The sequence below is a fragment of the Monopterus albus genome, unplaced genomic scaffold (assembly GCF_001952655.1).
Source record: "Monopterus albus unplaced genomic scaffold, M_albus_1.0 scaffold279.1, whole genome shotgun sequence".
In the NCBI taxonomy this organism is placed as follows: Eukaryota; Metazoa; Chordata; class Actinopteri; order Synbranchiformes; family Synbranchidae; genus Monopterus; species Monopterus albus.
Genome location: NW_018128159.1, coordinates 400,293 through 413,667, shown reverse-complemented (window position 1 = coordinate 413,667; position 13,375 = coordinate 400,293). Strand labels below are relative to the sequence as shown.

Below are 13,375 nucleotides of genomic sequence, written 5' to 3'. Positions count from 1 at the left end.
GCTTGTTTTTTTACTGTTTACTGTTATTTATTTTGGACAGATATGCAGTGTTTTTGAGGAAAATGACAATTATTGTGCAAATTGATGTACGTATGTTGAATCTTGTGGTTAGTTGGAAGCGAATATGTCCTGCGAAATTCTATAGCAACCCACATTCACAAGTCCAAGTGGGTAGGCTCCAAACTCTACTTTAATCATCTTATTGGTGAACTCAGGCAGTGTGTCGCCCTAATTAAAGATGCAAAGAACAAAAGGCTAAGGCATAATTTCATTTCTTTAGCATCAGTGAATAAACCCCAGCGGACTTAATGGACTCACCTGGCACAGATTGTATGTTTTTGCATTACTATTGTTACACCTTATTGGTATACATAAAGAGTCAATATAAGAGAGTACTGAGTTTTGTATTTCTCTAATGCTGTCATTGTCATAGATTACAATGTAAAATGATGTAAAATTTACAGTATATAGACTTAGCTATTGGTTGTTTTAAAAATTAAATTAGGATTGATCAACTAACCAACTGATGATAGACTAAATAGAGTTGAAAAACAACAAAGGTGGATCTAGATTACAGATCATTATTTTTTATTTAACCACGTTTTCAAGGTCAAGCATCAATTTGAACATACAAAATTAAAACGATTAGTTTATAATAATATCCCATTACCAGATTTGTCAACATTTTTAAAATGAAAACATGCACTGCCAATTTATTGGGTACACCTACAGTATCTAAAACTACTGCAGTCTAATACAACAGACCTGCAGTTAATTCTTCATAAAGGTTATATTGTTCACCTTTTGCTGAAACTGTTTTACACCTCTCCATTGTTGGTCCACTCAATCCATATAAATGAAGGGAATAAATATTAAAAGATTTCCTAATATAGCTTAGTGCAAAATAAAAAGCACCACAAATTGCTGCTTCCAAATAAAGTTTAAACAAGGCACTCTTAGCTGCCACTCTTCAACTACTCTGGCCTAAATTTTACAATCAACACAAACTATGAAGGCAATGACTACTTGGGCTACTTACCTAAATGTTAACAGTGGAAAAACTACAATTTAAATTAATTACCAGTTGGAGCAAATCATTCATGATGACATTTAATTTAATAACTTGCAATCCAAACTGCAATCTTCTGTAGTGTTTCCCTGCTTTCAAAAGGAAATGTTGATCAATACAAAAATCCAGAGGCAAGTAAAAAATAAGAGACAACACAACCATGGGACACACTCACTGGCAATGGACAAAGCACGTGCTGTCTCGTTCATCAAACATACACGCACACACCACCACATGTTTGTGCAGGTCTTGGAGATATGTCTGTGTGATTTTGAAACTTCTGAAGAACAGTGTAAGAATGAGACAATGAATGCAAACCAACAGATGGATTAACAGATTTATTAGTAAGAAATGCCTGACAATTGGTAAAACTGCAAAGAAAAAAAATTACAATACCACCCTGAAAGTATGCATTCAATAATTGTATGCTCCCTTGTAACCTCTTGTGTTTAATTCATCCCGTTTGCAGTGTTAGGCACAACATGATTTCATGTATTAATGCCCCTTCTGTCAATGTCAGTGCAAGGTAGGCAATCTTCAGTGGAAAATCAACAACAACAAAAAGTTGAAATTTTGACTCTGACAATGCAGTAGTGAAGTCATTCCTTTTTAAAGTAGGCCACTGTGATCATTTTAATTGCTTTTAATGTTGATACAAGACTTAAAAAAATAAGGCCCTGAGAGCTCAAATTCCTAAAATGAGATTCAGACATGAGTTCAGGCCTCACTTTCCTAAATGTAGTAAAAAAAAAATGCTGGACTTCCTTGGGCAATGTAAGTTACTTTATTAAATGATAAAATGTCTAAACTAATATATGTATTAGAATATTAAAAATTTCCACAGCAGAGAGAAAGTTTAACTCTTGAAAATATGTCCATAGAGAATACTCATGAAAAGATCAGGTTGCCTTTTGCATCATGTGTTGCTACTGTAGAATTTATAGTTAGGTCCAGGACATTTAAACGGGAGAAAACACCTCAACCAGACCAATTTTTCATCGGTGCAGGTAAACCTGAAACACTTTGTATACATGTATATACAGTGCTGTAAAGTATTCTATCATATTTGACCCCTGATGAAGGCGTAAGATGAAACATTGGGAAAAATGTTAAAATTACTGTAATATTCAAAGTGATTTTGGATTGACTTTGCAAATAAACCATATTTTGCACCGTTTGCAGAAAACTGTTTGCAGAAGGTAGCTGAAATGGAACTGTATTGTTTAGAGTTGAAAAAGTTCAAATGTAACACAGTAAGGTTTGGTGCATAGCATGAATTGCGACTTAGCAATATAGCATATTAAAGTAACTGGATCATCAGTCAGTGTAACAGGAATGAGGTGCTCTCTACAGAGTAAAATGACAAAGACTTGCAAGGTTCAGCCATCCAGTACAAACAAATCAGTTTTCAGGAAAAAGGCTCTGATATTTCTGTTTGATGGACAGAGCACGTGCATGAGGACATGGCATCAAAGGGGATCGAGGGGGCCCCAGACACAAGCCAGACACGTCATTCATCAGCTGCTTGTTCACTCCTAGATCAAAGCCTGTTAATAGCAATAAAGCAGGTTGAAAAGTAGAGGGGGGCTACTTTAGTACAAGAGCATTTATCTTATACTATGTACAATTTGGTAAAAGAAAAATATATTAATATACAACCATTACTCACCAAGTTTCTTGGCATAACTGAGAAGCTCTTGAATCTTGAACTGCTCAGAAAAATTAGACAAAGAGGTCAGTGACCAAAACTGATGCAAACTATCAGAAAGCAAGTCAGGAACAACAGCGGAGTAGTGGACAGTACCTGGATGGCCCTGGCTTTGATAAGGTCACCTTTCTCAAATGCTGACATAAGCTTGTGGACATGACTTCCCAAATAGTTATATGTGCTGTGGGACAAGAAATTAACATTTTATATGTCAAAAACGGTTTGGCAGAAAAAACTAAAAGAAACAAAACATTATGCATAAATTGCATGCAGGATCACACACTGACCTCCCAACTGCTCCGTGGGCTCCCATAGCCAGACCTGCTAGAAGTTGCTGCGAAAAAAAGGAAAGAAAGTTTGTTTTATGCTGCATTTATGGACAGGGTTAGAGTCACAAAATGTTATCTCACAGTTTAAGCAACTATAGCACAAAGCAAATGGAGGGGGGGAGAGAATAGTTACCTCGTCAATGCCATAGAGGACTGACCAGTGAGGCCGACTGTGGCTGACACACTGGCCAAACTCAGTCAGGTCACACCCAGTGAACTTCACTCCTCTGAAGGAGGGAATAAGCTCCTCAATATTTTCCAACACATCGCTTAGGGGCACTGAAGAAAAAAAACATTTACATATTCACTACAACTTCAGTAAAGATACTAACGTTTTATTCAACATAGTTTAAAAAATGCAAAATCAATGCAATTTACAACACTGACCATCAACACCGGTAAGAGCTGGAATATGATAATAATAGAAAGGCAGAGCTGGAGCCACTGAAGACACATGATGGAGGAATGTTCTCAATGCATCTGCAGAAGGGTGAGAAGAAAAGAAATGTGGAACATTTACAATATAAAAATCATTTCGGTTTCCAAAGAAGCTTGACAAGTAAATGAAATGTGAAGGTGGATGTTGGGTGGCACATGTCTTCTCTGTGAATTACCTTTCATTTGAATATATAAAAATGTCTTTATTTTCCTCACTACAAACACCTCATACCTGCAGTGCTGGGCTTGAAGTAGGAGGGGGCAATGACTGCTATCCCATTAGCTCCGATCTGTGCTGCATGCCGAGCCTGGTGGGAAGATGAACATAGTGACCAAGAACAATGAAAACGAGGGCAATGTATAGCTACTGCTGTGGTGGATCCACAATCAGGTTCTCTCTTCTACTTTACAGTCCATGCAGTATATTGACTGTATGGATGAGGGACATAGGAGAGATCTCTGCTCCATGTATTATGATATTATAAGTGCTTTGTATAAAGGCAGTAACCCATATTATAAGCATAAAAACAAAAAAATATAACACCAGGCCTGCTTGGAATATGTATGTAGCAGAGTATCATGCTGAGGTCCGAGAAGCCTTTAAATCTATAGCAGGCTGGCCAAAACAAGGGCCTGAGCTTGAGTACAAAAAGCTCATTAATGCCAGATACAAGTACACCATTTTTTTTTTATTTGCAAAAATGAGCAAGTTATGAGGGCTGATTCTATGGCTAAAAAGCTGTTATGCAACAATGCAAATGACTTTTGGAAAGAAGTAAGAGTTCTTAACTTCTGCAAAGCATCTCTGCCATGGACCATAAATGGAATTTCTGGAATGGACAATGTTGCTGAGTTATAGAGACAGTGCTATAGTAACCTATTCAGCTGTATCAAGAGTGATCTGTATAAGTCAGGCAATATTGAGAGTAATGAATCAATAGGGATTAGATCACTGTACCTAGCTATAAATAAGCTGCCAAATAACAAAGCATGTGGGTTAGACCATATCTCTGCAGAAACGCGTGCTTTCTGGTATGCCCACCAGCCTATGCAAGTAAAATGGGGCAATAGCATCTCAGCCTCATTTGGGGATAGCAATGGTGTCAGACAAGCGGGAATTTTGTCCTCATTTCTCTTAAATTTTTATACTGATGATCTATTCAAGCAGCTGAAAGCCTGTAAAACTAGGTGTAACATGGGAAACACTCTTGTGAACCATATTATGTATGCTGATGAGCTTACGGTTCTTAGTCCATGCAGTGCTGGACTACAACAGCTCCTTACTATGTGCTCTGAAGAACATGATATCAAATATAATGCTAGTAAGACTGTCGTCTTGATCTGCAGCACCAAAGAGGATACATGTCTGAAATTTCCTGTCTTTAAACTGTCTGATAATAATCTCTCTGCCTGTAACAAGATGAAATATCTTGGACATTTTTTTCCCACAGAACAAATGGCAGATGATGACAACGACATTTATAAGCAATGTCGCAAGATGTATGCACAAGCAAACACTCTCTTGCACAAGTTTGGTATGTGTACAGATAAAGTGAAGATGGCCCTGTTCAGAACATATTGTACACCACTGTACACAGCACACTAGTCAAACTACAAGCAAGCTTACAGAGGCTTCAGATAGCTTATAATGAGGCAGTGAGGATCTTCCTCATTTACTAATTACTATTTTCTGTTTTAATTGTGGTTTTACATACAGTCTTAACTTTTTATAATTTGGGGTTGCATGTATATATAAGCCCTATGAGAGACTGGCGACTTGTCCAGGGTGTGCCCCACCTCTCACCCAGTGTCAGCTGGGATTGGGTCCTCACCGTGAGTCGTATGTTTTGTTTAATATTCTCAGCACAGGTAACAACTCACCAGTTCTTGGGAATCTTTAAGGCTCATACAGCCAACATGCACAATCACTTGATCCATTCTGTGGAGACATGCATACATATGCATAAAAAAGAAATGTCACAAACTGTCAACTCTTTTTCTCCTGGATTCTACATATGGACAAACACCCAGACCAAGACGCTGTGTGATGACTTACTTTCCCTTGGCTTTCTGACACCACTCCTCTGCCAAGGTCTTCCTCTCTGCAACACTGAGAGATACACTCTCTCCAGTGGTGCCATTCACTGTAAGAAAGTAAAGACTTGTCTTAATTCCACAATGCAAACACATGAGATTAAAAAGAACAAGCTGATCTTACTGTAATTGTAATGAGGCAACTCTAATAACAGTACATTATACATACTTCACAATGAACAAAGGAAACACACAAAAGCAAAAGACAGCTAACAGAAAAATGACTAACTATACCTACCCTACACATCAAAGCTTAGCTTATCTGGCACTACCAGACCTTCAGGAAAGGAGAGGGAGGGGGAAAAAAGGTAATGGCCTTTGGTGGGGCCTATTCACAGAGGGATCCCCCACCAGAAAGGACAAGACAGTTTCATGTGTGATGCAGACAATGACAGTGAGATGAGAAAGAACATAAAACATGATGAACAAGCAAAGATCAGTACAAACAGCATCGGCTGTAAGGTCACAGGGACAGATCTCACAGGAACCTGTAGTGAAATGAAACATTAGCACAAGAAGAAGCTTAGCATGAACAGTGATCATTCGTTGAACAAAGTAGGAAATGAAACTACAACCAGTCATGTGGGACATACAGAAAACACTGACAAGATTTGCTGATCAAGGCTAATCTAGCTTTTCTCTGTGTCAGTTGTTAATGTGTAAGAGATTGACATTAGGGCTTGAGGCAAAATATATTCGTCTTTGGCCAGAAATATCAGATAAAACTGTGTCAATCTCAGAGCAAGGTGCCATAACAATGTTTCCCCCCCCCCCTTTTGCAGATAAATTATATGAAGTACAAAAACTTAAAATTTCAAAGTAATCTAACCCAACATATTATACTGCATTATATATTTTATACCAGAAATGAGGGTTAATACGGTTTACAGAGGACAGCACATCAGCCATCACAACCACCAATAAGATCAACCATGGAATATCAGAACACAGTCAATGATAATTATCAAAGGAATAATCAACTTGTAAACTTACCAAATATGCTATTTATACTTTGCTTCTCTGTCAAGTAGTCAATGTAACGGCCAATCTCTGTTAGGTTGATTTCACTGTTATGGGAAAATGTGAGAAATATAGAGCTATGCATTTAGCATAAAGAATAGATTACTAAGGCTACTCCGGGTCTACGCGAGTGAATGAGGCCACAGTTCTCAAATATCGCAGCACATCAACTCACTTTTAAATTTTTTCATTTTTCTTCTCTGTCTGTCATTACAGGGGAAGTGAATGCCTTACACTCACACCACACACATGAAAAATCAAACATAGGTAAGTTGTTTCTAAAGGCTACTTACCCTTGTGTGGTCAACGGAGTAAATGTAGCTGCAACAAGTCCCGTCAACATTTTGTTGGCAGCAAAAGCCATGACAGATGTAATAACCTGACACAGAAAACAGACATGGAGAAAGAAAGAAAACGTAATTTAATTATCTACCTTTTAACGCCCCACTATCTTGCTGTTAAAAGCCTACATAAATATTCCCTCAGTGACCAAATTAACAAAAGAAAAAAAACTAAAATATGTTACGGAAAACAATACAATTCTTCTCTCCATTCAGCTCTAATTTACCTGTCAGTAGGTTACTAGTTTCTAACTTGCTTCCTAAGACACTAGCCGGCGCTTTGCTCATATGCCCATCATGTGAAATCAGGTGATACAGCAAAGCTTCATGGGAAACGTAGTTTATGATTGAAACGCCCAAAAATAAACACAGACTTTATCCAGTTGTGACTTAGGCGGTATCCAATTCACCATTAAACACGTAGATTGTGCTTCCAACATCGTATTTAGAAGTTTAAATTTTGTTTGTAGTTGATTCTTTAATTCACACAACATTTGCGCTACGTTCAATTGTTATCAGGATAATTTAATCTTATAGGTCTACAAGCTTACACAAAGTAGTAAACAAGTAAAATGGAAGTCTTCTTCGTTATACATCCATGATGATATCCCAATAGGTGAAATGTTTCTTTGTGTGGGCACATTTTTTTCATACGCTATAAGCTATGGCCTGCAGTGTTAAACTAGGTATTAATGGCAAATGTGTTGCACTTAAGATATGGGGGAATACTCTAAGTAATTACTATAACTTTAGTGTTTTATTATGTGAAAAGCAATATCAACAATAATAATAATAATAATGTGCTATTAAAGATTACATTTTGGCATTACTCACAAATGAAAGCCCTGGTGTACCTAAAGTTACTGAACGCTAATGGACACAATGACATAACGCAATGCTTACCGCGGTGCTTTGCGGTTGAAAGATAGGGACGCTATCGCTACAAGAAGTGTTGGTTCGTGTTAATTGTTGCGTGCCACTGTGTGTATGAATCACACGACGAACGCCAAAGTTGTATTCTTTTCAAGTTTCCCCGAGACAGCAAGAGGAGACGGAAACTGATAATAACAGTTGCTTATATATTGCTTAAAGCAATAGCTCAGATAACGTCATCCACACCGTTCACCTACAATACACCGCGGTAAAACGTTACGCCATTATGCTTTAGGTTCATTCTTCCGACCTCTTATGAGAGGCTAAGGGCATCATGTGACAATGGGCGTAAACTAATACGTTTTGATATTTATTTTCCTTACTTAGACTTTCAGGAAACTTATCATTTCGGCTTGGTCATTAGAATCCATTAAACAAGTGTTTATCCTAAGGTGTATGTTATATACCCTTAATAGTAGAATTGAGGTCATGGCTAGAGTTGTGTCTGTACATTCCAGCGAAGGATGAGCGATTTGTTTCCCAGCCTTCGACAAATTGCTGCCTGGAAATCTAAACCCGGGGCAAAATACGTCTGTCTTTCAGGAAGCGGATGTTGTTGACGTTTTCATTTCAACGTTATCCGGTTTTTAAGTCAGGCTAACTTGGAGAAACAGCAGCGTACGGCAAAATCATATACTTTTTAAACGAAGAAAAAAAAGCGATATCCAGCTCAGATCTGCTGCCCTACAATGGACACGATTTTAGTGGATTTGTCTTGTACTCTTGGCCTGTCCTTTGCCACCAGCCCGGCTAGATAGCACAGCTGGCTAACTGGCTAATTAAAACCCGAGAAGTGCTTGGCTGGTTGTCTGACAAGCTGACGATAGAGAACTGTCAAGAGGATGGAATATAATTAACTTATGTCTAAAAAGGTTTACATTTGAAACGCCAGAGTGATAACAGGAGGTTGTTTTGACTTTTGGTTTAATTCGCAGTAGATTGTGTGGTGTAAGTAAACGATTAGATTATAAACAGAAATATGACAAGGAGTGTTATCACCGGTGTATCTGGCTTTGGTTTACTGTTAGTCTGCATATTGTGATAGCTGAGAAGGCTAGAAGTTACCTTGATCGCAGCTGCATGAACATTACATCTAGAAAACAACATTATAGCTTTCATATTTAAATCGCTCGGTTCATTTGACTTAACGTTAGAAGATTTGTTTTATGCTTAGGGTTACATGTAACGTTAGACGTTACCTGTCAAATATCCTGTTCACAGTAGGTCCGGTGTGACAGCTTGGAAAAGTAAACAGGTGTGACACACCAACCGGCTCACAGGACCAACTTTGCACAGCTGCTGCTGCAGCTAATATGTAATATATCTCTAGCCTTAGATCTGGTTACTTAAAATAACATTCCTACAAGGTGTTTGGTTGCAGCTTTGGCCTTAGGTACTCAACTTAAATGCACATTGTACAGAGTTTCATTGATTCAGCCTTGTTTTTGATGTTGCTAAGAAGCAGATGGAATGGAAGGAGCCAGGACTGAGCACCAAACTGGGATATTTCCTTGATACTTTCTGTAACTACTGATGATTAGTTGTTCCATCGTAGGCAAAATCAAAAAGTGCTTTAACATGATTTTAAAGGTATAACGTTAATGGGATTGTGTAGGCTTAGGTGTTATATAATTTTAAGGTGTTTGCAAAGGGCAGTGGCTCAGTGACTGACTGAGAGCCAAATTTTAGTTGTATGTATATTACTGTGACTTTGCCCACCTACCATAATGGCGCTTGTACTTTTCTTATTGATGCTGGCTGGAGTATTGTGCAGCCTTGGACAGGCAATGTCACAGGAAGAGAAACTCAGGTTGAGGTGAGTTTGAGAAAAAAAATACACAGTGCCCTAAAAGCAAAATGTGACACCAACACTGGTTCCACTGAAAAGATGTTATGTAATGGTGTCTGTCTTCTGTCTGGTAACCAAAGGAACCAAGTGGTTGAGATGTTTGACCACGCATATCAGAATTACATGGTAAGTACATCAACAAAACAGGAATTTCTACTTTTGTTCTGCTACCTTATATTTGAATTTGTTTCTGGACTATTTTACAGCACATGAGGTGACAGAGTGTTTTTAAAAGACATTTCTTATACACTTAGTGCAGTGAAAGGAATGTCTGTTATAAATAAGAGTTCATATTTTTCTCAAATTGTAATTATGGAACAATAAATACACCATTTTGATGTTTTTGGAGCCTGTCAGTCGCGCAGCAAAACACAATAATGAGTGTTTCCACATGTATGATAAATATTTCAACTGCCTTTGAAGCTTCGTTCATGTTGGCATAACTCATATCATGTGTATTTTGAGGTGACTGAGGTTATCTTAAAAAAGTGCAAGCAAGAGTACAAGTGTTAAAAGAGTGTTTATCTGTACTTCCCAGGACCATGCATACCCAGCAGATGAGCTGATGCCTCTAACATGCAGAGGAAGAGTACGTGGGCTTGAACCTAGTCGAGGGGATGTAGACGATGCTCTGGGAAAGTGAGCAGGATATTGCCTTTGTTTGTTTGAGATCTACTGTATTAACTGAGCAGTAATAATGTTGATCTAGCTCTTTTGTTACTCATGGCAGAGGGTTAGCATTAGCAACACCCCTGATAAATAGTTATTGTCTCTGTCTCTCTGCTAGGTTCTCTTTGACCCTCATAGACACTCTGGATACTCTTGTGGTGAGTATTGATTTTGTGTGTTTTTGACATTTGTCTTAGAGTACATTTTTGTCAAGCCGAATGTTAACAGGACAGAACACAGAGGAGGCAGTAACAAAATAGCATGAATGAAGCATGCACACTGTATAGGAAAATAACCCCATGATTTTTTTGAGCTGTTATTTTCAGTGTCTATAATAGTGAAGAATGTAGAGAGAGATGTTGGGGCCTTAATTAAATATTTACTGAACAGTAGTCATGGATTTGATTCCACTTATAGTCTGTGTAATGGCCTACAATTAAATCTGATATTTATAGACTTGTGCTGTTTCTCACTGCCAGCTTTTGAATAAGACAACAGAGTTTGAGGCTGCAGTGAGGAGAGTCCTGTCGGATGTGAGGCTGGACAATGACATTGTAGTGTCAGTCTTTGAAACCAACATTCGAGTCCTTGGGTAAGACACAACATGAAATGTGCTGTAACACATTTTACAGTAAAACCTTTTTTTTTACTGACAAGCAGGACACACGGCGGAATTTTAAACAGACAAAAGACAATAAATCAGTGGATTGTGTTGTATTTTATTCTTCATTTATGGTTCTTGGTGTGTCTGTGTGTGTTTTCAGAGGTCTATTAGGCGGGCATTCCATGGCTGTGATGCTGAAGGAGAGAGGTCAACACATGCAGTGGTATCAGGATGAGCTCCTACATATGGCCAAAGATCTGGGTCTTCGACTGCTGCCGGCCTTCAACACTAGCAGTGGCCTGCCTTACCCCAGGGTGAGACAGACACACAGTTCTGCCTTTGTGTCTTATTGGTGGTAGTCCCAGATTATTCTGATTTCATTATTTTTATTTTCAAATATATACTGTAGTGACAAGAAAAAGCACAAATCATTGTGTTTTTCTTGTCACTATCAAATCCACTATGTAAACATTCACACTGTAGGTTGGAGAATTCAAGCCCTCGGCTAATGCCACAACAAATGCTAATTGGAATCAGGAGTTAGCAAACCCAGAGTCCAATCAATACAAGATTAGAGGTGTGGGTTAAAGCTACCTGAACTTTTAAAAAACACTCCACCATTTTTGAGTTTGCTCTTCACAAGAAGCATCTGCTAGTGGGAACCATGTTTGGGGAGAACACGCAACACTATGCATGGCATAAAAGGCGCACTGCATACCACGATGAAAACATCCTTACAATGGTGAAGTATATGGAGGGAGCACTGGGATTTGGGGCTGCTTTGCTTTATGTGGGCCTGGACAGCCTGTCTTCACTGAAGAAAAAATGAATTCACAAGTTTATCAAGGTATCTCACAGTATAATAGTTAAGAAAGATGGGCCAGCTAAATATAATAATGTATATAAACCATTTGATCATGTATATATTAGAAAAAGAAATATTTGAGTTGGCACACACGTCCAGGGATGCAATTTGACAACCTGTTGTTTCACAGCATCCTCTCAGATTATGACTCTAGCATATAATCTCTAGCATGTCAAATATGACTCTCAAAAGCTTTTTTCATTTTTTTTTTTCTCCTTCATAGGTAAACTTGAAATATGGTGTCAGGGGTCCGGAGACAAGAACAGGCACAGAAACAGACACCTGTACTGCGTGTGCTGGGACAATCATCCTGGAGTTTGCTGCCTTAAGTCGCTTTATTGGGGATCCTGTGTTTGAGGTATCAGATTCTCATCAGATTATCAAATCCTCCCAAGCCTACATTCCACATTGTAAATTATTTTTTAGTGTGTGTGTGTTTTTTTTTTAATTTTCATCTGTCAATGAAAACTGCATGTGACAACAGTGATACAGAAGACAACTGTACTGTAAACAACGATAATGATTTGGGTTTCTACATTAATGAGCAACATGAACAGATTTATGTTGCTGTTCAATAATATATTTGGACCATGGCTAATTATTCATAAGCAGAGCTGCTAATACAAAAAATCCTTTTAATGTTTCCTGTGCTGACACAGTGACATACAGACAGGTGACAGAAACCCTGAATAAATGAGTGCTCTCCTCCAGGATGACAGCACCCCCATCTATAGGCCATGAAGAGTCACTAAATGGTTTGATGAGTATGAAAATGATGTGAATCATATGCTGTGGCCTTCACAGTCACCAGATCTCAGCCCAGTTGAACACCTATGGGAGATTTTGGAGCAATGTGTTAGACAGCGTCTCCACCACCATCATCAAAACCACAAAAGAGGGAAGAATGGAGATCATCCCTCCATTAGAGTTCAGAGACTTGGAGAATCAATGCCAAGATGCACTGAAGCTGTTCTGAAGACCCAACACCTTAATACGGCACTTTATGTTGGGTTTTTTTTTTCATTTGTCACCCTTCTGTATTTATCTGTCGCCAGTGTTAAAAAGTAAGAAAGCCATCAGCTATTACTACTAACATTAACACTGCCTCTGTCCTATTCAAGAGCCCCAGTAAGTCATGTCAGTTGTGTGACTGTGAGACAGTGTGATCAGTTGTGGCTTTCCGATTGTGACAGTTATTTAGCAATAAAAACCTCTTAATGGCAAATTGAAATACGGTAAAATAAGCTTGATCAAGAAATTTGTAAATGTGTAAAAATGTTTCCGTTTTGTCTTTGTACGTATTCAACTGGATATAGTGAACTGTTGGGACCCTCTACCCACAGTATTACAGTAAAATATTGCAGAGTAGTCAAATAATTGTGAAATGGTTTCATATTTTTACTTTTCTACAGTATTAGAGCCTGGGACTGATTCATTTTCTGGCAATGGTAGACTG

The 13,375-nt window shown here is 38.3% G+C and overlaps 2 protein-coding genes across 5 annotated transcripts in view; one reads left to right on the top strand and one right to left on the bottom strand.

The window, feature by feature from the left end:
- Positions 1-1,398: 1,398 nt before the first annotated feature.
- On the bottom strand, positions 1,399-8,174 carry npl (N-acetylneuraminate pyruvate lyase (dihydrodipicolinate synthase)). 3 transcript variants are annotated; one of them, XM_020622356.1, is made up of 12 exons: positions 7,903-8,174; positions 6,952-7,037; positions 6,632-6,705; positions 5,601-5,688; positions 5,426-5,483; positions 3,777-3,852; positions 3,494-3,586; positions 3,240-3,385; positions 3,065-3,111; positions 2,874-2,958; positions 2,739-2,778; positions 1,399-2,616 (listed from the first exon to the last, which is right to left on the bottom strand). In XM_020622356.1, the coding sequence occupies exons 2-12, from the start codon at positions 7,020-7,022 to the stop codon at positions 2,471-2,473; spliced, it is 924 nt and encodes a 307-aa protein (XP_020478012.1). In that variant the 5' UTR covers positions 7,023-7,037; positions 7,903-8,174; the 3' UTR covers positions 1,399-2,470. The 3 variants fall into 3 exon arrangements, with proteins under 3 accessions (XP_020478012.1, XP_020478013.1, XP_020478014.1); XM_020622357.1 differs by having other exon boundaries at positions 7,834-7,920; XM_020622358.1 differs by lacking the exon at positions 7,903-8,174 and adding an exon at positions 7,227-7,300.
- An 86-nt stretch (positions 8,175-8,260) lies between these two features.
- edem3 (ER degradation enhancer, mannosidase alpha-like 3) overlaps positions 8,261-13,375 on the top strand; it is a 14,657-nt gene continuing 9,542 nt past the window's right edge. For both annotated transcript variants that reach the window (XM_020622355.1, XM_020622354.1), the window contains exons 1-7: positions 8,261-9,748; positions 9,862-9,907; positions 10,320-10,420; positions 10,569-10,608; positions 10,930-11,042; positions 11,215-11,368; positions 12,143-12,277. In XM_020622355.1, the coding sequence (XP_020478011.1) occupies positions 9,660-9,748; positions 9,862-9,907; positions 10,320-10,420; positions 10,569-10,608; positions 10,930-11,042; positions 11,215-11,368; positions 12,143-12,277 (678 nt within the window). In that variant the 5' untranslated portion in view covers positions 8,261-9,659. The remainder of the gene's footprint in view (positions 9,749-9,861; positions 9,908-10,319; positions 10,421-10,568; positions 10,609-10,929; positions 11,043-11,214; positions 11,369-12,142; positions 12,278-13,375) is intronic.

Bases quoted from the DNA above. Each gene is read 5' to 3' on its own strand.
- npl (XM_020622356.1), bottom strand. From the start codon at position 7,022: ATGGCTTTTGCTGCCAACAAAATGTTGACGGGACTTGTTGCAGCTACA. The intron at 6,706-6,951 runs GTAAGTAGCCTT...TTCCCATAACAG, and splicing joins ACTCCGTTGACCACACAAGG to TGAAATCAACCTAACAGAGA. The intron at 2,617-2,738 runs GTGAGTAATGGT...TGCTATTAACAG, and splicing joins CAGTTATGCCAAGAAACTTG to GCTTTGATCTAGGAGTGAAC.